Here is a 12,357-nt window from a genome sequence, read left to right as displayed (position 1 = left end):
GGTAGAGCCCCAGAGAGAAGTAAACCTGTTTCTAGTTGGAACTCCCCTTAGTCTAAAGGGAAAGCACCGTCCCTCCCCTTGGGATAAGCTGCCTGGGTTGCTTGTGGTTTTGATGCTGATATCCCTCGCTCGGTAGGAAAGCACAACATTGCACTTAACTGTCTGCACAAGAACCCAAGACAGGAAGGGCGGGGCTGTGCCCCACCCTGTTGCTCCTTAGCTGCCTCCCTCAGCTCCCTGGGGCTCCGTCTGCCCTCTATTCACTTCCTTTCAAAGAGGGTGAGGCTTTGTAGGTGCTTTAGTTTCTGTGTCTGGGATATGTCTGGGTCTCATTGGGTTCAGAGTCCCTCAAGGAGAAAGAAACCTCTTTCTTTCTTTAGTTTGGGAGTTTCCTGAGACTTAGGTTCATATCGCTTCCCCTTTGACTGGGGGTTCCCTGTGGCAGTGTCTGCTTTCTCCACTACTTCACAGGGCAGGAAGAAGCTGGTGGTGGGAGGGCTGAGAAAGGGGCTTCTTTCTTCCCATCTTTACTCACAGCCTGCTGGCTCCAGGATGCTGCATGGGGAGGACAAGCTGGGGCCTGCCTTTGGCCTCCCAGTTCGTGCCTCAGAGCTGGACCAGGAGTGTGGCTGGACTCTCCTGGCACCTGGAAACTTTGTTCCTGGCTCCAACACATCTTGGTAGGAGAGGTTGGTCTTGATGAGTGCGGCCCACTCTTCCTCTGTATGTACCAGGCAGATGGGCCATAAGCAGGCAGCAAAAATGAGGCCGTGTGGCTGCCTTGCCAGGGCCCCAGAGGCATCTTGGAACCTGGGTCCTCTGATCCCTGGTCCCTGGCAGAGATAAGGATGGGGGTGAAACCAGTTATGCCACCCTTTTCTGCCTGCCCAGTGGACAAGTACAACCCACAGGTCAGGGTGCTAAGGGAAGGAGGGGATCGGTGACTGTTGTTCCAGGTGGGAGCGTCTCTGAGCCTGTGGAGGCCCCTCTTTGTCCAGTCTCCTGTGATGGGCTGAGCCGGAGTTACGGCTCCTGAAGCTCTCATCCCACCAAGTTCTGACTCAGGGACCCCAACTGGCTGGGGTGAAGAGGTGTATCCCTGGAGATGGGAGCCAATGAAACATCTCCCCTGCCCCTTCCCCAAGCCTCTGTTTGTCTTCTCTCTTCCTTTCTACCTGTCCTTGCTCCAGAGAGGGAAAGGAATTTGAGCCAGAGAGGACCTAGGGGGATAACTGGTAGAAGGTTTATTAGCCAGTGCTCCAGGAACCCTCCTGATCAGGGCTCCAGGCAAAGCTGCCCTCCTTGGATCCTGCCCCATCCTGAGTGCACCTCAGAGATTTGGGGATAAGTGTCAGGGTAAGGGAGCTAACTCTCTGCAGACCTTAAAGGTTCAGTCTCTGCTGCTCAGGATGACAGGGATTTGAATGAGACTCCAGGAATGGGCACCAATAGTAGAGACACAGGGCCCCACCTGTTCCCCCACCCTTCCACCTCCACAGATCCACACAGTCTGTTTCCCAGAACCCACAGGGACGTGGCCCAGCCTGATTCCAGTAGGGGGTGGGTGAGCCGAGTGGGGCAGACTCAGAGAGTGGCAGGGGAGGGACTGATGGAGGGTTTGATAGGAATGGGCCGGGGTTCCAAGGCCCAGACCAGGGTGTGGCTGGGGTAGACGGTCAAAGTTGCAGCCTGAACTTTCCCACACCCTAGTTCCTTCCCTTATCCCTGAGCATCCCTAGAAGTGAGGAGGCTCATATCTCCTGAGAAAAGAGAATGAGTGGGGTGTCCCAGGTTTTTCTGACATGAATCAAATTGAGGCTCCCTGGATGATATGAGAGCTCAGTCTTAAATTGGTGGGAAGAGCCTGAGGGATGGAGAAAGGAGTGGGGGAGAGGGATTGGAAAGGAGACAGGGACATCAGGATGGGTCAGAGGGACCGGGGGAGGTGATGGATTCTTCTTTGCTGCTCCTTGAGTGGACACCCAGTCTGCCCCAGGCTCTTCCCCAACCTGGGTGGAACCCTGGTTCAGTGGTTCTTATCTTCAGTTTCTATTGGGGCTCCTACAAGCTTTCCCAAAGCAGCTGTTTCCTCCTTGGAGTCCACATGGGCGGATCACTCTACATGGGGGCAAAGGACAGGCTGTGTTGACCTCTCTGGGCCCCTTGAGAAGCCTGTTTGGTGATAGGGATATCTCATATAGCCCCCTGCTTCAGCCAACTTGGTCTCCACCCTCTTACCCCCTGCCAGGAATTCTTTCATTAACTTTGAGCACTAGTAGTTTCTCCTACCCCCTGCTCAGATTCCTGCTGAGAGAAAAGAAGATTGCCAGAGGGTAATAGCTTCCTCTCCCTTTGCTTCTTATGTCCCCCCAGCAAGCTGGAGACTGCCAGCTGATGACTGATGCCCAGACTCTGCCCTCCTCCCCTCCTCTCCTTTCTCCAGGCCCCCTCCATTCCCCATCCTTCCAGCTTGTCATCATTAATTCATAGGTCCTGGCATTTCCAGCAGTTAGACTCTAGTGTCAGGAGCTGAGTGTCTAGTGCCAGGTAGGAAGGGAGAGAGGAGCTGGTACCCACCCCATCAGGAGCACCCACCAACAAAGGGTGAAGGTCTCAGCACCCTCCCCCTCCTCATTGCTAGGCCACATGTGTTCAAGAATTTGAACAATAAAAAAAGAATCAAAAGCATTAATAAAAGTGACTTTACTGAGTTGTTCCGGGGTGATGTTCTGGGGGTGGGGAACCTTCTGATTCTCCCCACCCCTGCGCCCAGCTCTCCAATGAGTGACCCATCCCCAGCTCCCCAAGAGAAAGAGTTCAGGAACCCTTCAGTATATAAAGGAGGGAGCAGAAAGAGGGGGAGTCTCTGGAAAAGGAAGAAGGGGGCCCTAAGCCAGGGGTTCCCCCAAAAAGATCAAGGGAGAAGAGCCTGGGGCCGAGAGAGAGGCAGAAGTGAGGGGGGAGCCTCTCAGTAGAGGCGGGAGAGAGGAGGCGCCCACAGGGTCCTTCTCAGTGTGACCACACCCTAACTAACTTCCCGACCTCACCTCCAGCTTGGTGCCTCCAACCCTTCGCCCCCTTTGCTCCCTGTTTCAACCCCAAGGTAGGTCTTGCTGCTGCCCAGGCCCTCCGCGTTGTTTTACACCTTCCTTGCCTTTGAGCACTGCCTTTCAGCCAGGGTCCTCCCTCTTCTGCCCAAGGCCCTTCTCATTCTCGGAGTCAGTTCAAACACCCATGCAGGGAAGCCTCTGAGGTCAGCTTGGCCAGGCAGAGGCTCCTCCTTCCTGCGCCCGCGGCTGTGGGCTCCGACCTCCGAGCTGGTGCACACGCCGCCTACATTCCTGTTCCGTCGTCCCCCCGCCACTGCGGGCTCGGGAGCTTTGAATCTTGCACAGTCTGGGCCCCAAGTAGGCACCAAAAACTCCAGGCACCAATAATGGTGTTGGTAGGGGAGACAGAGGAGGAAGGGGGTGGAATCTGGGGGACGGGATGGGGCTGCAGAGGAGGCAGAGGGGGTGGGAGGAAAAGAGGAGGGGCCTGGTCCTCAGACCATTGTGCTGACGGTGGAGGAGTCTTCCGAACGCACAGGCAGCTCAGGGGCCTTCTTGACGGGGCGTCGGGTCTCATCCCGATTCTGCCACACATAGTGGACCAGATAAGCCACCACCAGTGCCAGCCAGCCCCCCATGGTGACCAGCAGGGCCACGTCTGTGCTCCGCCGGGCACCACCCCGCCCAGTCCCACACAGCTCTTCCTCCCCTGCCAGCGACAGAAACTCCTGCCCCACGAGGTCTGGTGGGGCTCCTGGGCCACACACGATGCCTGTCCCAGTGCCCGGTGCCAGCCTCACCTGTCTGAGAACCTCCTGGAGGGCACAGTCACAGCGCCATGGGTTGGCAGACAGGTTCACTTGGATCTGCAGCCCCATGAAGGCCTCCACAGGCACTGAAGCCAGCTGGTTGGCAGAGAGGTCGAGGTGCCGCAGTGTGCCCGCCAGGCCTTGGAAAGCAGCCCCTGAGAGGTGGGCAAGGACATTATGGGACAGATCCAGCTCCTCCAGAACAAGCAGGTGCTGGAAGGCACCAGCTGGCACCGATGCCAGTCGGTTGGCATCCAGGTAGAGCTTGCGGGTGTCGTTGGGGATGCCAGTGGGCACGGCACTCAGACCTGCCTGGCTGCAGCGGAAGGTCCGCTCACCAGCTTCCTCTGCTATGTAGCAGCCCTGGGGAGGTACCGGGGGGCTGGGCATGGTAACCCCTGTGCCCATCACCAGCAACAGTGACAGGAGGTGACTGGCTGGTGGGAGCATGGCCACAGATTGGCATAGTCCTGGAATGGAGTAGGATCTGGGGAAGAGAAAGTTCCATAAAGAAATAGTGAGCCAAGAGAATTCCATTCCCCACTGCCAGCTCCCTCTTCCTGAGGGCTCCCTGGGGAGTCTCTTTGGACTGGGGACCCTCCTTTGGGGGATCTCTCAGGCCTGGGTGACTTTTTGCTTCATCTTTGGGGTTTAGGGCTCCTCATTCAGGCCCTTTGGGTAAAAGATCCCCTGGGCCTGAGACTCTTCTAGGGTCTCTCTGATTCTGGAGGGCTAATCTATGAAGTCTCTTGGGCCAAGGCCCTGTTGTCATGTTGAGCCTGGGGGCTTCTAAGTTTCTGCTTCTGCCCATGTATTGATCTTCCTCACTGGAATAAAGTCTTTTTCCACCAACTTACCTGGGTGGCTGCCAGGTGGGCCAGGTGGGCACCAGAGGGCCAGTTGGCACTAGTGTGAAGAATACAAAGAGGACAGATCAGTAATAGGACTTCAGGGCATCCAACTAGGCTAGGTGACTAAGGTCCCACCTCTATGCCCATCCACCCCTTTTCCTGGAGCATCCACCTCTCTGCCTGCCCCAGCTTTGTCTTCTCCACCCCACCCCTTCCTGCCCTGTCCTCTCCCTCCTCCAGGCCTCTCACCTCTGTTGGTGGGAGAGCCTTCTCCTGGGCTGCCCTCTCCCCGGAAGTAGCCTCCCTGCTGCTTTGCTCTGGAGACCCACTTCCTTCTCTAGAAGCCCTGCTTGCTCATAGCTGCTAGAAGGTGGAGGCTGGGACCCAAGAGTATTGGGTTTCCTGGCATGTGACTCGAGGCCCCAGGTATCAGATACCTGAGCCATGGCCTGGCCAGACGATGTCAAGGGAGGGCAGATCCTGGACCCTGATGAACTCTGCCTGGGGAGACCAGGCGCCAATTCCATTCCCTGCCTCAAGTTCCCCTCCCAAGTCCTGCCGCTGTCATCTTCCATTCCTCCTCTCTCAGCTGGGGAGGAGACTCTTGCAGCACTTCTTTCCCTTGCCCAGAGCCTGGCTTGACAGGCCTGTGGGGCAGAACCAGGTGAGCTTGATCTCACATCCATTGCTTCCAGCTCCCCCCAACTCTATCCCTTCCCCCACTCTCCTTCTCTGCCTTCCTACTGCACCCTGTAGCACCTTCTTCCCTGGTGTGCAAACTTGGCTCTGCCTTTTCCTTAGAAAGCTTGTCTCTCTCTGGAGGACTTCATCTCCTGGCTCCTCACAGGGTGCCCAGCCCTCTTGCCTGGTAGGGACTACTATGGTTCAATTTTAGTTTGTTCTCTGCACTGTTGGTAGATGGCCCCTCTAGGATTTGGAAGGGGTTCTTCAAGGTGCCTAATGTCTGATACGGTTGCCTACAAGTTTTCCTGTTGATTTTATGTTCTGGATTGGCACTGACTCAGGTCCCCTCAGTTTGCTGGGGCATTAGGTTCCAAAGTTGGTACTTTTAACTCTGTTTCATGCTCAAGAACCAAGGAAGGCTGGGACAATATTCCCCAGGGCCTCTTGATCCCACCCATCATTTGCAGCCCAAGCCACCATGTTACACCGCCCCCTCCTAATGTTCACTGGGTAGTGAAAGAGAGGGGTTTCGCAAAGACGTGCACAGAGGAGGCTGAGGTCATATGCTGTGGAGGCCTCTCTGAGAAGGAAAACCTTGCTGGATTTTGTAAGAGACTGTGGGTGACCAGGCTCAGACACAATTGCAGGACCCAGTGCAAAATGAAAATGTGGGGCCCCTTGTTCAAAGACTGTTTTGAATGTCAAGATAGAGCAGTGGATGGCAAAACCAGGGACAGGGCTCTTCTGAGCACAAGGTGTGGCGCCCTGGGCAACGGCACAGGTCACATGCCTACGAAGCTGGCCCTGTGCAGGTGACCTTTGAACAAGCAGTGTCAGAAGCGTAACAGGGGCCAGAATCACTTGGTAGGATACTGGATATCATCTCTGGGGATGTACTGACCACTGACTCATTCTTGTGACATCTACAGGGCATTCCTCACACTCACGTTTGTCCAAGGAATCAGTTAAGATACATTTTCTGCACTTGGGCAGGAGAAGCGAAACATTTGTCTGTGGGGTGCTTGTTTGTTAGACCAGGCACTGTGCCAGTGAGTAAATACTTCAGTGTCCGTTTTGGGATTGTAGCTGCACATGGAAAAGAAAGCATGTGGAATACAACCCCTCCCACTGCTCTTCTCTCACACAGGGCCGGGTGGTTAGCTAAGGCATAAGAGCTGAGCCTGGCTCTTGATGGAGAGAGCTGCCTCCTTTTCAGATTAAGGTGGTTGCCAAAAATTGTGGGACTGGGGTGCCCAGCACAGCACCTGAAGGAGAGGCAGAGGTCTGTGCACATAGGAGAGGCCATCCGGAGCATGGATGTGGTTAACTGAGGGAGGCTAAGTGTGGTGCTCGGTAGAAAAGGGAGACCCGAGAGGAAGGAAGAGCCACACTTAGGATGGTGCCCAGGACAGGCTGAAGGTTGACAAGGTTGGAGCAGAAATTCTTCTCTGCCATTCATTCATTCATTCATTCATTCATTCATTCATTCATTCAGTGAGGATTTCCGGGGAGCCCCATGTTTCAAACACTGGGCTTGTCGAAGGGTATACAGACAACTGTTTTTTTTGTGTGTTTTTTAATTTAAAAATATATCTTTGTTGATTTCAGAGAGAAGAAGAGAGACGGAGAGAGAGATAGAAACATCAATGATGAGAGAGTGGCCATTGATCAGCTAAGCTGCCTCCTTCATGACCCTGGGAATGTGCCCTGACCGGGAATCGAACCACGGTCTCCTGGATCCTAGGCCAATGCTCAACTGCTGAGCCAGGCCTTGCGGGGCCAGACAACTGTTCTTAAGAGCCTAGCTCTGTAGCTGTGGTTAACCCAGTCTGCACATTAGAATCACTGGGGGAGCTTTCAAAAATTAGTTACGCCTGGGCTTCACCTGGACCAATTAAATTAAAATTTCTGTGGATGGGGTCTAGGCATTGGTATTTTTCAAACCCTCCCCAGGTATCTTTAATGTGCAGGCTGAGTTGAGAACTGCCGGTCTAGGGGAGACATGGACATGTCGATACATGTCTCCATGATGCCTTAATGCGATGTCTGCCATAACTGATGTGCGTACAGGAGCTTTGAAGCTTAGAGATAATGTCATTGTGGCAGAATCTGTTGGTATTGTAGGGGAGGCAACATTTTACCTCCACCCTCCTAGAGCTTTCCAGCCAGGCCTGAGAATTAAACTGACATAAAACAGATTAACGGGCGAAAAGCATACATATTTACATAAGTTTTCCATGACATGGGAGCCCTCATAAGAAAATGAAGACCCAAAGAAGTGGAAAAACATAAATACTTTTGTCCTAGGTTGAATAAAGAGAGGCAATTGTAACCAAAATATACAAGGGAAAAGTAACCAAAATACAGGAGGAGGCCAGAGGAAGATTAGAATTGTTTTAACAAGGTCTGTTTGTGCAGAGTTCTCTCGGCTTTGACTCCTCATTGAAGAATGTGTCTTTTCTCCCAGTACAGGGCGAGCACCTTTCACATGGCAGTTTCTGTCTTCTCTTTTCTGGAATAAAATGGGAGATTGGAATGCCCTTCTGGTGTCTGTTGTTTTTTATGTTCCTTTAGCTCAAAATAATCCTTATGCCTAAGTGGCATATTTTGGGGTGGCCTATTCTGTCACCCTTCAGTATCCATTCCTTATCTCCTTCCTTGATGACACATACTGATTTGGGAGTAGCAATGTACTCAGTCTGTCATGACAGAGTCTGATTGGTCCTTTCAGTTTATTAGAAATCCTGGCTTTAGCTGGTTTGCTCAGTGGTTAGAGCCTCAGCCTGCAGACCCTAGGGTCCCAGGTTCAATTTCGGCCACGGGCACGTGCCTCAGTTGCAGGCTCGATCCTTAGCTGGGTCAGGGCGAGTGTGAGAGGAAACCAATTGATGTGTCTCTCTCACATTGATGTTTCTCTCTCTCTCTCAAAAATATCATCGAGTGAAGATAAAAATAAGTAAATAAATTAAAATTTAAAAAAAGAAATCCTGTTGCCCACTTTTCCCAGTCACCATTGCAGTTGTGGTGGCCCAATTCTGATCAATAATATATAAGTGGAAGTCTACTCAAGAGGTTTTTGGGACAGTCTTTGATTCCTTTTCCCTACTGCTTTCTCCTGGCTTTGGACACGAAGGGTCAACTATGGCCATCTGTGACCTTGGGGCAATAAAGCAGGAAGGAAAGGTCAAGAGCATCATGGAGACATTGGCCTGGATATCACTGAATCACTCAACCAACACCAGCAACCGTCTACCTCTGGACTCATTAAAAATAAATCCCTGCTTCAGTGCTTCTAAACTTGGCTGCACATTAGAATGTGGGAGGTTTTGAAAACTACTGATATCTGGGTCCACCATAGAGATTCCGATTAAATGAACCCGGCATGTTTCTGGGAATGGACTTTTAAAACTTCCTTAGGCAATTCTAATAGCACTCTGGGGGCAGAATTATTCCTTTGCTTGTGTTTTCTGTTGCTTTCAGATGAGATCATTCTTATCTGGTACGACTAACTTTTCCAGGATAACAGGGAAGGAGTGACATTTGAGCTGGGTGGTTAAGGCTGAGTTTCTCGGCTGGAACAGCAGAGTAAGTGCAGGAGCAAGGGAGCATGAGAAGGCCTGGCCTCTCCTAGATTGTAGAGTGGAGGAGTGGTGGCAAAGGCTATGGTTAAACTGGAAAGGGACCAGATCCTTGTGGCCTTGTATACCCTGTAAGAACTGGGACTTGGTTTAGTAGCTGATGGATAGAAGGGTTTTAAAATTAGCTTTGATATTTGGGTCACTTTGCTGGCTGTGTGGAGAATGTATTGGTGGAAGAAAGACCAGTTACTACGACAGTCCAGGTGGGAGATGCAGGGCCTGAGTGGAAGCCATGGTGTGGGACTGAAGGAGCCATGAGCTGGGTGTTCCATCCTTTGCAACGGCCTGCGGGGTGCATAGGAAAACTCACAGGCCAGGCTCAAGACCATCCGAGATTTGTGCCATTGGGTACATCCTTCCCCAAATACCTTAGGCCTTTGGTTCTCTGGACCTCATCGTCTCTGAGATCCCTTAATGCCTGATGTTCAATGTATCTATGATGGTGGGGCAGGGAAGAGGCTGAGGCATGGCAGGACCTGGCTCCCAAGTTCAGGGCCCAGGAAAGTGGGCCTCTCAGGTCTCCGCCCTGGGTGGGCTGAATCACAGTTTCTCCCTTCAAGGGCAATAACTCTATGCCCAAAGGTGTGACCTTGAAGGGAAGAAATTCAGCAGGCCTTCAGGCCCCTGCCCGCTTGATGTTGGAAGCCCCCATGTTCAGCCTAGGTAGAGGCGGATAGTTGAAAGGAAAGGAGGAGGGCTAGCTACTTTATCTGTCATGTCAGCCAGGGACCCATCTAGTGCCAGTGTCCTGGGCAGTTTAGGCAAGAGGGGCAGCAAAGGGCTCTGCTATTCTTGTTCCTTGTGGAAAATGGCAAAGCGTGTACACACCTCCTGCTTCCAGCCTTGGATGTACTCTCTCAATTGTTCAATGCACATCTCCTGGGCTTCTTAGGTATTGGGGATGCAGAGAGAAGTGAAACATCCCCCAGAAAATGCGGGAAGATGGACGTGGGCACAAATACAGCCACCTGATAGCCTAGGGGAGGGCTCTAGCTGAGGTGTCAGCAGGGGTCAGAGAAGCCCAAAGGATGAAGGAGTGGACTCTGCCGGGACGGTTGGGGAAGGCTTCACAAAGAAGGTGACAGGTGAGCTAGGCCTGGAGGAACGACTAGGAGTCTACCAGATGGAAAAGAATCGGAGGAGAAGCATCATAGGTGAGGTAAGAGCAAGAAAGAGCAAGGTGTGTTCTGAGAGTGGAGCTCAGTGCAGCTCTAGTCTGGGATGTGTGGGTGAGTTACCCCCTCCGGCTAACATTTACTGAGAATCCACCATGTGCAGGAAATGCAGCTGAGTAAGACACGGAGCAAGCACCCTATCAGGGGGAGTGGGTGTGTAATCGATAACTTAAATATAGCGCCCTCAGGGCAGGAAAAAGTCTTTACAAGGCACCTATGGAAACATAAGGGACACCCAGGGCTGGGGTAGCCAGGAATGGTTTTTTGGGAGAAATGCTACTTCCCAGCTGTGTGGCCTTGGGTAAAATCTTTAAACTCTCTGGACTGCAGTTTTCTCATTTGTAAGGATAATGCCTACTTCCCAGGGTTGTTTAAAGATTAATACAGGTTATACATGTACAGCCTTTGCCCAGTGCCTGGAACACAGCAAACGCTAAATAACGTTAGCTGTGATTGTCACTGAAGGAAGTTGGTTGAAGCCAGGGGAAGACTGCCTAGTAGGGCCACCCAGAATTTCTAGAGAGGCAGGTTCTACTTGGGGTAGTGATGCAATTAGAAGGGCACCAGAGGATCTTTTCTGAAAGCTACTGTTTTTTGATCTGTAATATTAAGTTTTCTAAACTGTTTTTTACCTGCCACAGGAGAAAATATCAATTATCCATATCTAAGAAAATGCAGATTGAAGGGATCCTAAAGAACAGCCCTGCTCTTGGTTCCCAGAGAGCGGTTCTGGTTCCCAGGCCTTGGCTCTGGCCCCGGAGGCCCTGGCGGGCTCAGCCCTTTTCCTCTGCAGCCCAAAATAGCCAACCACAGGGCTGGGCAGAGGGAGGAGATGGAGTGCGCACTGGCAATCCTGCCATCCCTGCACCTCCCCCGTTTCCCAAGAGCTCAGTAGCTCTCACTCAGCGCTTGTCTGCTTAGCATCACCGCCCCCCTCTTCGCCTCTGCCACCACGTACCTAGGGTGCCCCCACCCAAACAAAAACACAACTGCCAGCAAAATAAAGTTGTTTTCTTCCTTGCATTTGCTCTGGGAGTGACCTCAACACCTCCCCTCAGCAAGGGGCAAGGGGCAGAGGGGGAGCAGAAAGGAACTGAAGGGGAGGAGGGGTAGTAAGAGTGGCGGGGTGCCATTCTTTCCCCCAGAGGAGGGGGGAGAGGGCTTTGTTTGCTACACCCCACCTCCTCACTTCTCACCACTGCCATCACCCTGGAATGTGTTCCCAGTTTATCTCCCGCCCATGTTTGCTATCTCTGCCCACGCGGGTGTATCTATGGCAAGCAGAGGCCTTGCCACCCCGCCAGATGGGAACACCCCAAGGCTGGGGAATGCAGCTATCTCAGTCGACTAAGGCACTTGCAGAGGGCAAGGAGAGGCTGTGAAGGCTGCTCACTCTGTTTTCAAAACCCAAATACATTTCATAAAAAATTTAAAGCTGATAATCTCACATTACACAAAGTTTGAAACTAGAGAATGAGAAAGATCACCCCAAAATCCCTCCTTCCTAACACGAGATCTGTTTTTATTTTGTTGAATTTCCACAGCCCAGTAAAGTAGATGCTCCAATATCATTTAAATGTGGAATGGGTTAATAAAAGGCAATACATACAAGCAATTACTATATGCCAGGAATTGTTTTAAGTGCTTCATATTTGTTGGCCCATTTCATCTTTACAACAACGTGAGGTGGGCAGTATCATGACTGTTACCACCTCCATTTGGAAATGAGGTAATTGAAGCACAGAGAGGTTCAGCGACTTGCCTAAGGGCACACAGCTGGTAACTACAGGAGCTGGGAGTTGAACTCTGCCACACTGGTGCCAGGATCTCACCAAGCACACTACTTTTTTTTTTTTTTAATCCTCACATGAGGATATTTTTTCCATTGCTTTTCAGAGAGAGTGGATGGGAAGAAGGGGGGAGAGAGAGAGAGAGACAGAGAGAGGGAGAGAAACATCAATGTGAGAGAGACACATTGGTTGCCTCCCGCACGTACACCAACTGGGGATGGGGAGCAAACCTGAAACCCAGGTATGTGTCCTTCCTTGACTGGGAATCGAACCCGAGACTCTTTGGTGTGTGGACTGGCGCTCTAACCATTGCGCCACACTGGCAGGGCACTACTTTTTAAAATCATAATTGCTAATGCA

General features: G+C 52.0%; 1 protein-coding gene across 1 annotated transcript; it reads right to left on the bottom strand.

The window, feature by feature from the left end:
• Positions 1-3,544: 3,544 nt before the first annotated feature.
• Positions 3,545-4,348, bottom strand: LRRC3C (leucine rich repeat containing 3C; the record flags this gene model as incomplete). The annotated part of the gene is made up of 1 exon (XM_081162384.1): positions 3,545-4,348. The coding sequence occupies exon 1, from the start codon at positions 4,307-4,309 to the stop codon at positions 3,545-3,547; it is 765 nt and encodes a 254-aa protein (XP_081018510.1). The 5' UTR covers positions 4,310-4,348.
• Between the last annotated feature and the right edge of the window lie 8,009 nt (positions 4,349-12,357).

Source organism: Miniopterus schreibersii (assembly GCF_964146895.1).
Source record: "Miniopterus schreibersii genome assembly, chromosome: 16".
NCBI classification, from domain to species: Eukaryota; Metazoa; Chordata; class Mammalia; order Chiroptera; family Miniopteridae; genus Miniopterus; species Miniopterus schreibersii.
This window is presented reverse-complemented; position numbering and strand designations above follow the sequence as displayed.